Source organism: Heloderma suspectum, chromosome 6 (assembly GCF_057233095.1).
Source record: "Heloderma suspectum isolate Gila_16-S chromosome 6, 16-S_ref, whole genome shotgun sequence".
Lineage (NCBI taxonomy): Eukaryota > Metazoa > Chordata > Lepidosauria > Squamata > Helodermatidae > Heloderma > Heloderma suspectum.
Genome location: NC_139463.1, coordinates 126,065,029 through 126,080,014, shown reverse-complemented (window position 1 = coordinate 126,080,014; position 14,986 = coordinate 126,065,029). Strand labels below are relative to the sequence as shown.

The following is a 14,986-nucleotide window of genomic DNA, read 5'->3' as shown; positions in this document are numbered from 1 at the left end:
AGGAGGGAGGGAGAAGCATTGTGTGTGTCTAGGGAGGATTTTGGATCCTGCCTCCCACCTTGCCTCCCACGTCCAAGAGGCAAGGCACCAGCTGGTTCCCCAGGAGCTTCAAGGAGGCATCTGAGATCAGAACTCCCTCTTTGAGGGCGGGTCTCTCTCTCTGCTCTTGGAAGGGGAGATCTGTTTTATGCAACAGACCCTTGGATGACCTCTCTAGGATCATAGCATTGCAGCCTTCCTCTCATTATTTTTCTTTTCATTTTTTAGTAATGAACTAATGCCATTTCACGATTAAAAAAGCGAGAACCAAAAATAAAGGGAGAGGAAATCTGTAATTACACCCTCCCTCTGCTCTATGGGGCAGAAATGGGTCACTGATAACTTATTTAGCCTCTTTTTATGTCAGTTGGAGATAATTCAGCTTTTTACAGATTATTCCAGCCTGAAGGAGTTTTACTTTAAAAAAAAACTAACTTCTGAAGTGTGTGAAGAAATAGCAAAGCATTTCAGACAGGGGACACCAACCCACCTCTAATTTCCATTTAGCGTGCCTGTTTTGAATGGTTATTTTAAAAATACGACAACACAAAACAAATAGAAAACAAATATAAGAGGGGAAAAAGTCATCATTCTGTCTAACCTAAGTTGATAACGTGACTTCCAACATGCTATAAAATCCATCTGTTTTTCTGCAGCATTACTGAGGTGAGGTAGCCTTTCTGTCCTGCAAGTTCTTTCTGTTAATTTATCTGCCTCTGCCAAATCCAAGCATTCCTGAACAGCCAGAGATTGGGGGTTTTCCCCCAGTGATTAGCCCACACTATTAGCAGTGATCAAAACATCCGCAATCAATTATTTCACGACGCTTGGCAAATTCAGTCATATTGATAAAGGCTGGAAACTCAAAGACCACGTCTGGTGCTTCCAGACCAAGGGCATGACCGGCCAAAAGGCACTGTGCACCTGTTCCAACTTTTCCTCATAACATAGTTTCTCAAGTAAGTAAGAAAAAAGACAGCAGGCTGGATCCAGATGCAGGTGTGTGCAGCTGGGCTAGCTGAAGGGGACATCTCCAGTTCCTCCTCCCCACAGCAATTCCTGTGGTCCCCTAGAAATGCTAGGCAGAGGGCTGGGGTACCTGCTGAATGGGGTGAGCTGTGGTGCGGGGAAGGGATCCCCCCAAATCGGGCGGAGGTACCCTCTGTGAGTGAAGCCCTCCATCCACAGAAGGCAGATTCTGGATCCAGCCCAGAAGAAGTGGAAGGTTTAGAATGGAAGACAACAACGCCACCCATATCCGCCTGCCTGTGATCAGCAGAGAGGCCCTTCTTGTCGGCCCACCTGCGAGAGCAGTTAGGTACGCGACTACAGGTGAGAGGGCCTTCCCTGCTGCGCCCAAACCGCTGGAATAAGTAGCCATCAGGGTCTGCCACACTCCACCACTGCAGGCTTTTAAGAAGGCCTTGAAAACATTATTTTACTCCGGCCTTCTCCTGATACGATTGCTGCTGTTGCTGTTTCTGTTGCTGGTTTTATTGCGTTCTTCCTGTTTTTATCACTCTTAATAACGTATCGCTTTTATGTTTTTTATTGCTGTATGCTGCCTTGGGAGGCCATCTGTCCTGAAACGCAGCCAAGAAGTATTTTAAATAAATAAAATGTTAATAAACAATAACTAGAAACACACCCGCACGCACACGGTAAAGTTCTGTATTGGAGGCAGGGTGATTAAAGGATAAAAGCCTCCTTCGGAAGCTGTCCCGGCTCCAGGTTTTTGGGGGCCCTTGGACAAGACACTTTCCATGGGACCCTCCCTCAGTGACTCGAAGTTCTCACCACCATTGTCATCAGCTACTCTTGTTCCTCCTCCTCTTCCTCATCATTGCTCCCACTTGCTTTCTTGGCAGGCCGAGAGCCAGGGAGGAAGGCGGCCGTGGCATCTCCTGCTCACCACCACCATTGTCTGGGCCAGAGTGAGAGGCAGGGGAACAAGCAGGTTGAAATGGGGAAGAGGAGGAGCAACTCTAGGAGGCTCTTGCCAGGGTGTGAACCCTCGGGAGGTGCTCCACCGTGCCTACTGGCCCTGTCTGGCAGCACCCTGAGTATGTGCACATGGGACAGACGGATGTGGCTTTTCTCCAGCACAGAAACGTGGTGGTGGAAGGTGCTTCCCTGTTGAATTGCTGCCTGCCACACAGCTGTTAAAGGCACAGAGTCTCTGTCAGAAAAAAATACATGGTGGTAACTGTATGTCAATGTTCAGAAGAAGTATACATTGGAGGCTGGTGGCTCCAATGTCCATGGGGTAGCAAATCCACTCTGGGTTTCAGTCAGAGCCAGTCAGAACTCTGAAGGAGCTAGCCAAGAGGGCTGAAACTCAGGGCGGATTTACTGCCCCACTGACATAGGAGCCACCAGCCTCCACTGGAAGTCTGTGCTTACTGCTGGTTCCTTTGGGTCCCTCTTCTTCTTCCCACAAGGATGTGATTGGTGGAGACAAAGCTTGCAGGTTGAATGGCCAGGATCTTTTTATTAGCAGGGATGATGATGTCATCTCCCCCCACCCCCCAGGTTCCCTCTGAGCTCAGCTGTAGTCCTCACAAGGAGCTGGGGGAGGAAATGGATTTCCCCAGCAGTAATATTCTGTTTTGAGCTACTCCTGATGGAGATGAAAAACTGCTAGAACTGGTTTGCTGATATGGATCAATGCAGCTCCCTGCATTTTTGGAATCTCCTTGGGGGCATGGCTATGGGGATGGACGTGGTCAGCGCCTGCGCCTCAGCATTTACCACTACACCCCTGGATGTGATGAGGGACCATCATCACCTGTTGCCGGAGCCCTGCCAAAGCAGAAAGCTTTACAGGCACCATCCAGGATCTTCCAATGCTCCTGCGGCCCCCAGAATGCCTTCATCTTCATGTTTGTGGTCCTTTAGAAAAGAAAAGGGGGAGAATAATTTTGAGAAACGAGGAGCTCAAGCAAAACCTTCGCACATTCCCCAGCTAGTAAAAAAAGTCAACATTTTCAAATGCTGATTTCAGAATAAAGAAGCCGTGGTGGCAAAGTGTTGACAAGCATGTATGATGGGCCCATGACAGACACAGAATCTTCACGGCGCTCCAGACAAGATGCTTTTACGATAGGTCAGTTTGTGCTCTCAGCTGGCAGGTGTTCAGGTGCAGGAAAATCATGAATGTGACGTACAGGCAATGCATGTCTTACGAACCAGTCAGTCCTGAGCCTTGTGAAAAAAATGATGGGCCATACTGGATCTATTTTAGCCAGCATTTTGTTGCAATCCTAAACATGCTTACTAGGGAGCACAGTCCATAGTGGGACTTACTTCTCAGTAAACATGTGTTGGATTGTACCATAAACCTCTGTTGTGCCTTTTGGAGTTCCAACAGGAAAGATACAACACTGCGATGCAGGGAGGGGGAAAGCTGCACCTGTTGAGTTCCTGCCTGTCCTGCAAATGCACAGAGCTTCTGTCTGCTGAAAAAGTGTTGGCTCTGGCCTCGCTTGATGCACCATGGGGCTCAATCCGCTTTTGACGGAGGCAGTGGTGCAGCTAAGTAATTTTAGACCCTGGACTTAAGGGCTTTATGGAAGCCCTCTTGCACACAGGTCACATTTTCACATTCCTCCAACCTTCTACATTCCTGATATGTTAGACTAACAACAACAAAACTATTTGCTAAGCCTGAATATATATATATACATATATATACACACACACACACACACGTGCAGTTTTGCATTTTAAATTCATTTATATCATAGCACCATCGTGGCTACAAGAATAAAAGCGAGTTGGCTTCTGCTGCCCTTGTCACTTTTCATGCTCGGGGTGGTCATCTGGCAGCAGCCTTTGGCCCCAAAGTCCAGCCCAATCTCCACCACTGGATGGAGATTCTGAAACTTGGGCTGATCTTCTCTCTTCACAGGACGGAGCCCTGCTTGACACTGCTAAAGCCCTGCAGCTGGGGCTTGCAATGTGCTTGAGTGGGAAGCCCTATTAGGTTAATGGGGGGGGGGTCCTCTCTAGATCACTGGTCCCACCAAATACTGATGGGTTGGGTGCTGGTCTGGAAAATGGCTTATGTACATCAGTCTGCGGCTCTCAGCAGAGTTTTATTTTGGCTTCTTCCTGTGCTCTGAAGGTTGTTTGGTAAGTGGCCTTTGCTACCATGATGAGGACTAGAATCGTGCGCCTTTTGAAATGAAAGCAGCTCTGCTCCTGAGGCAAATCCTGGGCCAGGGGGTGGAAGGAGGGTCTGTGGCAACCGGGAATATTCCCCTTACCCCAGAGATGGCTGAAGAAGAGATTTTGGTGCCTGAGTGGTCCATGCAATGGCGGAATAAGCTAAACAATGGCCAATTTGCTGCCTTTTTTCGGCAGCCTTCCCCAACCTGGCTGGCTCAGGTTTTGGGGGGCCCTTGGGCAAGAGGCCCACAATGGGGTCCCTCCCTCAGCACCTTCTCAGGGCCATGGTCCCCAGCTGCTCCTCTTCGCTTCCACTCGCTCGCACGACAGGCAGAGAGCCCGGGAGCAAATCGGCCGTGGCGGCCGCTGCTCCTCACCCCCCCCCCCCGGTTAACAACACAAGCAGGGCCCCGCCGGATCAGGCCACGGGTCCTCCCCGTCCAGCACTCTGCTCCACAGCGGCCGGCCAGCTGCCCGCGGGAAGCCCACAAGCAGGACGGGCGCACACCGCGCCCTCCCGCCCCTGCTCCCGGCCACTGGTGCGCACCGGCAGGCTGCCTCGGGCGCTGAAGGAGGCGCAGAGCCGCGAGGGCCGCGGGCCCTGGCGGCCCCCGCCGGGCCAGCGCGAGAGGCGGCTTGCGCGGGGGAAGCGCGGGCGCCCGTCCAGGCCCGTCGCCCTATCCGGCCGCAGCCCTCCCCAGCGGGCGTGCTGGGCCGCAGCTCCCACCAGGGGCTCCCGGAGGCAGCCTTCCCCAGCCCGGCAGCCTACGACGCCCGCGCCAGGGGTTCCAGCCGGGGATGCTGGGAGGCGCAGTCCGGCTTGAGGGCAGCCCCGAACCGCGGCGCTGGCCCGTCTTCCCGGGAGGAGCGCAGCCCCGGCGCAGACCAAGGCGCCCCCCCGGCCCGGCCCGGCCCGGCCCGGCCCCGGCCCGTGCGCCGCCCGCCCCGCCGCCGGCGCGCCCCCTGCCCGGAGCGCCGCGGGCTCGCCGGGCGCCGCCTCCGGCGGCGCTGACGCCCGGCGTGGCCCTCGCCGGGGGCCGCGCGGGCGCCCCCGCCCGGGCGAGCCTCTCACCGCGCTCCGGCGGCCTCGGCGCGGCGCGGCGCCGGCAGCCCGCCGGGAGCTGCGGGCGGGAAGCCTGCGCCGCGCTGGGCGCTGCGCCGCGCGTCTCGTGCGCGGCCGCCGCGACCTGCTTCCTCTGCGGGAGGAGCTGCCGCGGTTCCGGGCGCGGCGCAGGGCTCGCCCGCCCGCCCTTCCATTCCTGCGGGGAGGAAATCGGCGCCACCGGGGCCCCGCCGCCGGCTCGGGAAGGGGCCTCTTCCGGCTGGGCAGCCAAAGGACGGGGACTCCGGCGGCCTGGCGTCTCTCCGCGGGGAAGGGGGCTGAAGACGACGGGGCCGCGTCGCGGCTTCCTGGCCCCGGGATCGCCCCCGGTCAAGTCGCCAGCTTACCTGCTCCTGTGCCCTGGCCTACAATGGCAGGCGAGGGCTGCCGCGGCAGCAGGGAGAGGATAACGCACGGGGCGGCCACGGGCCAAGACGCCAAAAGCAGCCGGGCTGGCGGCGAAGCAGCGAGCACCCTCACCGCGGAGCAGTCGCGGAGGGCTGCAGCGTGTGGTTTTCCGAAGAGTGCAAATCTCTTGATCTACAGAAGAGCGGATGGGAAAGCCAAACCGCCCAGATCCGCTCGAGATCCTTGCCTTGTCGGTCAACTCTTGCCCTTGGAAACACTTGCGAAATGCACATTAAGACACGTGTACAGCTGCTGTCCTGTGGTTTTGACTGTGCAGGGCTAACACCCCACTCAGCCCCGAACTGGGCAGACTCAGGTAGACCACAAGTGCAGCCCTGGGAGACTCCATGGTGGAACACAGCATGACACTTCGCCACTGCTCAGATTATGTGGAGGGGGAGAACAGGGGGAAATGAAATCCGCAAGGCTCACCCTGGATCCCCCCCCCCCCCCGCAGTCTTCGAAAATCAGTAGCTAACAGAGGCCATCACAAAATATCAGGACCTCAGGACCCCTCTGCCCCTGAGTAATTTAAGCACTTTGCTTTACAAAAATATGAGGGTGACAGAGAGAGGGTTTATTGTGGGGCAGAAGGGGGGGGGAGCTAAGCGCCATGTCAATGTGACCCAGTTCTCCTCTCTCCATACAACAGAGAAACACATTGACACAAATGGGGACACAGGTATTCGTTTTGCACCACTGCAGTGTTGACAGCACTGCACAAAGAAATAGTAACTCTAAAAGGGGGTGAAGGATCTTGTGACGCCTGCAAAGCTAACAGGTTTATTATGGCAGAAGGTTTCATGGATTACAGTCCACTTCATCAGATACATGAAGTGTTATCCTGAGTTAAAGGTGCATAAACGTAGAGTTGGAGGCAGGATTATAAAGAGCGAGGTCAAAGGGAAATGAAATGCAGCAAGTACAAACAGCGACAATCATGTTACTAACACAGGCCATTCACAAAATAGTTGCTGCTAACACAAACATCCTGGCATCGGGTCAGCCAAATAACACATGTGACAAGATAAAAACCTTTATCCTGATCCAAGCCACAGGAGATAGAATTAAACCTCTCGATAAATTGTAATTCAAGTTTCTCATTCAAATCTCCCATTGAAGTTCCTTTGCTCAATAATGGTCACTTTAAGGTCAGTGACAAGAGTGTCCCGGGAGGCTGAATTGTTCTCCAACTGGTTTTTGAATATTTCCCTTTATTGTGTCTGATTTGTGTCCATTTATTCTTTTGCATGGAGACTGATCTGTTTGTCCTATGTAAAATGCAGAAGGCCATTGCTGACAGATGGTGGTATATGTGCCATTGGATGATGAACAGGTGAATGGACCCCTGATATTGTGGATGGCATTATTAGGTCCTGTAATACTGTTGCCAGAGCAAATATGCGGAGAGAGCTGGTATCTGAATTTGTTCATAGAATCATAGAATAGTAGGGTTGGAAGGGGCCTACAAGGCCATCGAGTCCAACCCCCTGCTCAATGCAAGAATCCAAGTCAGAGCATCCCTGACAGATGGCTGTCCAGCCTCGTCCAGCTTTGTCTTGAATGCCTATTGTAGGCTCTGATCCCTATGTTTGCCTCCTTGTTATGTGGCCTGTTGTTGCTAGTGAGTAGCTGTTTTGGCTGGGGTAAGCAAGTTCAGGCCTGTGAGAGAAGCGTGACATTGTCCAGGATGGGCTGTAGCTAATTGATCATACGTTTGAATGGTTTTCTCTGGGAGCTATAGGAAGCAACATGTCATGCTCTTTTTTTTTTCTCTTGTAAGATTGTCCTGTAGTAAATTATTGCTTGGTACCAGTACAGCCTTGCCCATCTGTTTTTTTCAGTTCATTGGGTGGGTACTGTAGTCGGGTGAGTATTGCTTGTTATAAATCCTTAAGTTGGGAGTCCCTGTCCAACGTGTCGGAATGGATGCAACTGTATTGTCGGACTTGGCTGTAGACAATGGATTTAGTGATGTGCTCTGGGTGGGAATTGGAAGACTGTAAGTGTAGGGGTCGGGAGGTTTCTGATAGAAAGTGGTGCTTATATGACCATTATGGAGTTGAGCACTAATATCCAGAAAGTGCACCTGTTACATGGACTGGTCGAGGCTCAGGTTGATGGTGGGGTGAAAGTTACTGAAGTCCTAGTGGACTTCAAGATCCCCCTGTCCAAGAAGCTGAGTGGCAGCTCTCCAAACTGCATTTTACAGGCTCCTATGCTCAGGCTCCAATGAAGAAAACCAGATGGAACTACACAACTTGATAAAGGAATTTCCTATATGAACCTCACCCAGGCATCTTCTGTCAGGTACCCAAGATACGCAAACCAGGCAATCCTTGGGGCTCCATTGCTTCAGGCATTGGCAGTAACACAGCTGGGTGTCGAGCTATGTGGACTCCATTCCAGACCATATGCCACCAATATTCCAAGCTACATACACCGCTGACTTCCTGAGGAAGCTACAATCCATTGACATTCGCCCAGAGAATAACATCCAAGCTACCATGGATGCTGAGGGCCTCTACACCAACATCCCATACAATGATGGACTGTAAGCCATCAGGAATAGCATTCATGATGGGGCTACAGCATATCTAGCCACCAAACCCTTCCACATTGGACTTAGCCACAATTTTGTCAGCGTTGGTGAGGAAATGTATTTTCAGATCAGTGGCACTGCCATGGGCACTCGCACGGTCCCACAATATGCCAACATCTTCGTGGTTGGCTTAGAACAGCGCTTTCTCAGCTACTGTCCTCTCTCTACCTGAGGTTCATTGATGACATCTTTCTCATTTGCACTCATCCCACCATCAACCTGAGCCTAGAACTGTCCACACAACAGCATCACTTTCTGGACATGATGGTGCAACTACATAATGGACATATAAGCAGAACCTTATATCAGAAGACTGCTGACTGCTAAACATACTTACATGCTTCCAGCTTCCAGCCAAAGGGCACCACAAAATTCAGTATCTACAGCCAAGCCATACAGCACAATCATATCTGTTCTGTTTAGACTCGTTGGACAGAGACTCAAAACTTAAGGATTTGTAATGGGCGTTTCTCAAACTACAGTACCCACCCAAAGAAGAGAAAAAAAACTGATTGACAAGGCCAGACTGGTACCCAGGAATGACTCACTACAGGACAGCCCTAGATGAGAAAATGAAAGAACACCACTTGTCATCACCTAGGACTCCCAGCGGAAACCACTCAAAGGTGTCACTGCCCAGGGCAGTGTCTCAGTCACTGTGGCCATTATTGAGCAAAGACACTGCACAGGGAGATTTGAACAAGAAGCTACAAGAGTTACAATTAATCAAGACGTTCAGTTCTATCTTATGTGGCTTGAATCAGGGCAAGGTTTTTTTTATCCCAGTACATGTCATTATCCCATTACTCAATGTCAGGAGGTTCGTGTTATCTGTGGCAAGTGTTTTGTGAACATCCACTGTCAATAATATGATTGTCACTTTCTGCATTTCATTTCCCTCTGACCTCCTTGCCCCCCACCCCATGTGTATATATACTTTTAACTCAGGATAATGTTGCATGCATGTAATGAAATCGACTGTAGTCCACGAAATCTTATGGCCATATTAAATGTGTTCGTCTTTAAAATGCAGCAAGACTTTATGTCAGGGTTGGATCGGAGCCCATAGAGCCCCAAAGCAGTTCTGATTCTGAGGAAGAGATAGAAACCGTGGGAGAGGAACCCGCGCGCTGTTCAGAGGTGCTGCCGGAGGGAGAGTCCCTCCATGCTCACATTCCTGAGGGTGGTAGTGACCCTGGCAGGCAGTGGGGGGGACACAACTGGAGCTTCGGGATACTAGGTGCCAGCGAAGGGACAAGTGGGAGATGGAGGGCACCGAGAGGAGGCGCTCAGCCCGCTTGGCGCGACATCAACAGCTGCGCCCCGATGCCCCATGGGAAAGGGGTGGACTTTCGCCTCCTAGCCCTTAAGTCCAGAGGTTTCCCGCCTCTGCCCTCCAAATAGAGATCAACTGATTCACTAAGGCTAGAAACCTCTGGTAGGCAGCTCTCTTAAGTTTTCCTCATTAGGCTCAGGCAATTAGCATCTATAAGCATCATTAGGTTGAATGGAAATAAAGCCTTGGAAAAGAGCCCTATCGTCTGTGTGTTGATTCTGGCTACTTGAGAATTTATTTATTTATTTATTTATTGCATTTATATCCCGCCTTTTTTCCTCTTGCAAGGAACCCAAGGCGGCTTACATTATCCTCCTCTCTGTTTTATCCTCACAACAACAACCCTGTGAGGTGGGTTGGGCTTAGAGTCTGTGACTGGCCCGAAGTCACCCAGTGAGCTTCCCTGGCCAAGTGGGGACTAGAACCCGGATCTCCCGGCTCGCAGTCCATCACTCTCACCACTACACTAAGGCAGCAAGGGCGCTCCTGACAACACGGCTCCCTCTGGGAATTTTGGGAAGGGAGTGCCACACACAGGGGCCATGATTCCCTTCAGACCATCTTGGGGTAGGCATGTCTCAAAGACAGCAGATCACCAAGACTGGGAGTCACAGTTAGTTTCAGAGAGCAGGTGAGTAGTAAAGGAGGGGGGTTCGCATCAAACTCTAAACCACACCCCGTTTGCGAAGGTGACAGTCGCGCCCCCCCCTTGAGACGGGAAGTCCCGCCCTAGCTGGAAGCCCCACGTATGCGATCAGCTGACCTGGCCATATGACCTTCAGGGTCACCTGACGGGGGTTGTGTGACCTCTCTACGAACTCGCCAAGCCACTGCAGCCCAATAGGAATTGGTTGTAGAGGCCTAGTGGGTACGGGTGCGGAGATGGCCCGTAGTGCCATTTCCAAGCCGCACCCGGATTGGCCTGGAGGGGTCATGTGACTCCTCTACGAACTCGCCAAGCCACCGCGGCCCAATAGGAAGAGGTCTTAGAGCCTAGCCCTGTAAGGTCACGCCATTGACCAATGCAACCCCATTGACCAATAGGGACAGCCTTGCCCCCAGAAAAACAGACAGGGCGGCGCGACTGTCACCTTCGCAAACAGGGCGTGGTTTAGAGTTTGATGCGAACCCCCCTCCTTTACTACTCAGGTGATCAAGGAGAGCATCCAGCAGCACCATTAGAGACAGACTCTGAGGCTGGACATCCAGGACCTCGCAGCCCAGGACCCCCCAAACGAATGCCAGAGAGGGCAGCAGATGATGAAGGGGCAGCAATGGGGAACAGGGCTGATGTCAGGACGTGGCACCATTCGGCAAATGCCAGCGCCCACTGGGGTCAATAGCAGTCACTATGTCTTCCTTTCATTTCCTTAAAAAACAAACAAAACACAAACAGCCTTTTTCATGGGGTGGCCAGGTACACTGTGAGGCAAAGTGCTGGCTGTGACTCCATTCCCCCCATCTCCATTTCCCCAGAATGTCTCTGGGGGCAGGGGGAGAGAAATTAAAGCAGCGGGGGGTGGGGTGGAGAAAGAATGGTTTGGGAAGCATCAAACACTCAGACCGCTTCTGTGCTTGTTGATTTTGGCTTGCTCTGACAAGAAGCAAGTGATAATCAGTTTAGCAATCTCTTTCAGTTTTGGCTTCCCAGTGCTTTTCAAGGGTAGTTTGAAAAAACAAACAGCGCACCATTTTACAATAATTCCTCGTTCAATGGAAGAGATGACAAGGTGTTCTGATGCAAGAAAGTTATCTTCTGAGAGCATAAGTAGGGCCGTGCAGGAGCAACCCAGTGGCTCATCTAATTCAGTGTCCTGTTTCTAAAATGGGCCAGCTGGATGCTTCTGGGAAGCTGACAAAGGGGATGAACGCGATAACCCTTGCCCCGCTGACATTCCCAGCAGGTACTCAGAGATCTACTTCCTCGGTTTAGCTATTGTGGCTATCAGTGGTTGATAGTCCAGTCCCACCATCGTCTGTGAATTTGTCTAGCCTTCTTTTGAAGCAGAGGCGGGGAACATGGCCAAAGCCAAAAGGGGTGGGGCCAGTGTCAAGATGGGGAGAAGTTACTGATGTGCGGGTTACCTTTGTTCTGTATCAGAGAAGGAAAAAAAGCCATTTGCATCCAGACATTCTCTTTTCCCAGTTTGTGCAAGGTTCACTCCATCAGCTTTGTAGTTGGGGGACAGAACAGGATGGAGTAAATATAGTATCAGCAACCTGGAGCAGAGCCAGCGAAGGGGCGTGGCCTGGGGAAAGGGGTGTGGTCTGGAGAGAGTCTGGGGGGCCATATTTTGCCCATGCCCTGTATGTTCCCTCCCCCTGTTTGTTTTTTTCCGTCAAAATTGTATTAATCTGCAAAGACAATGAAAAAAGCAAATAACAGAAGAAAATTACATCAAGTTTAAGTCTAAATTGTTGACAGAGGGTGATATATTTCACATATTTCCCCTCTTGACTTTACAAGCAAAACTATGGACAAAATCCTTTGGCTGCTTGGACATCTTCATCTTCATCATCTACATTTCTATACTGCCCAATAGCCAGAGCTGTCTGGTTATCGTTCTTCATCACAGCAAATTATATTTAGGGCACGGAGGCCTATGGCCATCGAATGCAAAGTGGGAGGAGCAGTGGAGGCAATCTTCACCTCCCGGTTCCTCCTGCTCTGCATTTTAGCTAGATGGGCTTTTTCACCCATCTATCTGGGGCTCAGCGGAGCGGGAGGGAAGGGGTATGCAGCATAACCTGACCTCTCCAGTCCTCTCCCCGCCCACCGGAATGCCCCCTTTGCCCTCTCTCTGAGGTTGCTTTTGTAACCTCAGGGAGGCAGCCAATGTGGTTCTCTTTGCTCCAGCTGCAAGGGGGAGGGGAGGGGGCAGGGAGCTCTGGTTCCTGGCTTGGAAGTCAGTGCTGCCCCGGAATCTGAAATATCCTACCGCCCTCAGACGTTGTCTAGGGGCTATAGGCTTGCTCTCCCTGCCTCTTTTCCATAATGTGAAGAAAGGCTTTAAGAGATGTGGCTGCTTATGACCCCAATCTGTACATGAAGTAAAACCATGCCATATTGTATAAAAATCAGATCTCCTAACTTTGGCTTTAGTTAATTTCAGTTGACACACACATTTTTCTGCCTTGGCTATTAGCCAGAGCTCCATGTACTGAGATTTCAGTGTTAGACATTCTGCAGTTTCTCACCTTCTAGCTATATCCCACCTGTTTTAAAGCCATCTAAACTTATGGACATCACCACATTTTGCAGCAATGAGACTCACAGATTAATTCTGCATCATACCCAGAAGGACTTGGCCCCTTTTTGATGGGCTGCAGAGAAAACACTTCTAGTCTCCGGGGCTGCTTCTTCCCACCACCCCACCACCAGGCCCCAGTGTTGAACATCACTCGGTTCGCAGCATCTGGGCAGCACCTTCCCTGCAGTGCTGGAAACATTCCCAGTGGCCTTGGCTTTTCACCCTTGTTTTCTTCTCTCCCTTGTTTGTTTCACAGATTCTCACTCAAAGGATCTGTTTATCTGTGGACTTCTGAACAGCCAGTGCTGCCTGTCCTTCTGAAACAAGGCGTGTTAGCAAACAGATTGTGAACAGTTTCGGCATATTTAAGAGAGCATCTAACCTCAGGATGGATCTGCCTGTACTTCTGACTGAAGAGCTGTAACTCAGATCCATTTATTACTTGGGGAGACTGTCACTGAAATAAATGTATATTCTTTCCCCAATTTATCCTGTTTGCCTCCAGTTCACTCGCTTTACTCAGCTGTGTCCTGTGCATTTGTTTTCAGATTGCAAACTCACTGGAGCAAGAACTTGTTTGCTCATTCTTTGTAAAGCACCATGTACATCAGGGGGGCACAACCAGCGGTCCTTGGACACTCACTGTGTGGTCCTCGAAGCCCTTGCAGGGGGAAAAATGTGGCTCCCTAACTATTTTCCCGCTGCTAGTTGTGGCAGGGAAACTGCAATCACAGCATGGATTGCTGGTGGATGGGAGAGGCTTTTACCCACACCCCAATGATCCTTAGATCTCAGCAGGCAGGTGTGTGTGTGTGTGCGCACGTGCGCGCGCACGCGTGTGTGTGGAGTCTGAGTGTGTGAGCATGTGGGGAGTGTGTGAGCATGTGCAGCCCCTGGCTCCCCAGCCACAGAAAATGTGGCCCTTGGGGTCAAGAAAGTTGTGCACCCCGATGTACATGGATGGCACTATCTAAATAATAAATACATGTGGGGAAACATACCACCTGCCCTGCAAGGCAGGCAAGGCTGCAGAACATCTTCTTTACTTGAGAGGTCACCAGCTCTCAATGTTTCCGAATGCAGGGCTGGGGGGCCTTTTTACCCCAGCCTGAATTCTCCCATGGCAGGGCAACTGTCCAGGGAAGGGTACACATGCTGGAAGAGAGTGGGCCCAGATTCAAAGCTGGGTGGCTCTCAGGCGAGATAGCTCAGGTGGTAGAGCCCCTGCTTTGCATGCAGAAGTTCTGGGGTTCGATCCCTGGCATCTCCAGCTGGGGCTGGAAATATTCCTGCCTGAAACACTGGAGAGCTGTGGCTGCCAGTCAGTGTCGACAATACTGGGCTAGGTGGACCCAGGGTCTGGCTCAGAACAAGGCTGCTTCCTATGTTCCTAAAATGGGGAGCAGTTTGAGGGTATGTCACAGCCATGCTCAGAGCCTGTCTGCAACATTTGGCGGCACTGCTAATTTTTGTATTCCACTTCCTGTTTTCTTCCTTTGAGAAGGGACCTTCTTGATATTGGCCTTTTCTCATGAAAGTTGCAGAGTCTCTGGCCCAGCTACGAAAAAGACTGCAGTGTTCCAAGTGTCCCTTTAAGCCAGAGATGGGGAACCTCCGGCCCATGAGCCTAATCTGTCCCACGGGGGTTCCCCATCTGGCCTGCTGAACATCCTTGGATTCCTCCACAGGGCAGGGCTTGGACGTCTGGTGGAATCCCCGCTGCAATCTCCAATCTGAGATAACAGTGGGGATGCAACAGTGGAGGCTGGTGGCTCAGATGTCAGTTGGGTGGTGAATCCACTCTGGGTTTCAGTCAGAACCAGTCAGAACACCTTGGATCGCTCCTTTAGAATTCTGACTGAAACCCGGAGTGTATTCACCACCCCACTGACATCGGAGCCAACAGCATCTACTGGGATGCAGGCAGAGAAAGATTCGGCTGAGCCAGTGTGTGCCTTCCCCCATTGGGGATTATGCAGTGCAGGCAAAGCAGCAAAATGTCCCCAGCTGAGGTGGCAGCTGCTGACCCTGTTGCAGCAGTTTGGGCTGTGCTATGCCTTCCCCTCTTGATGAGGATG

General features: G+C 51.6%; 1 protein-coding gene across 1 annotated transcript in view; it reads right to left on the bottom strand.

Annotated features, from left to right (window-relative positions):
* Positions 1-5,582, bottom strand: part of LOC146343104 (polyunsaturated fatty acid lipoxygenase ALOX15B-like) — a 31,528-nt gene extending 25,946 nt beyond the window's left edge. Inside the window, exons 1-2 of the mRNA XM_084806662.1 lie at positions 5,282-5,582; positions 2,828-2,931 (exon numbers count right to left, since the gene is read on the bottom strand). Coding sequence (XP_084662788.1) covers positions 2,828-2,931; positions 5,282-5,466 — 289 coding nt within the window. The 5' untranslated portion in view covers positions 5,467-5,582. The remainder of the gene's footprint in view (positions 1-2,827; positions 2,932-5,281) is intronic.
* Between the last annotated feature and the right edge of the window lie 9,404 nt (positions 5,583-14,986).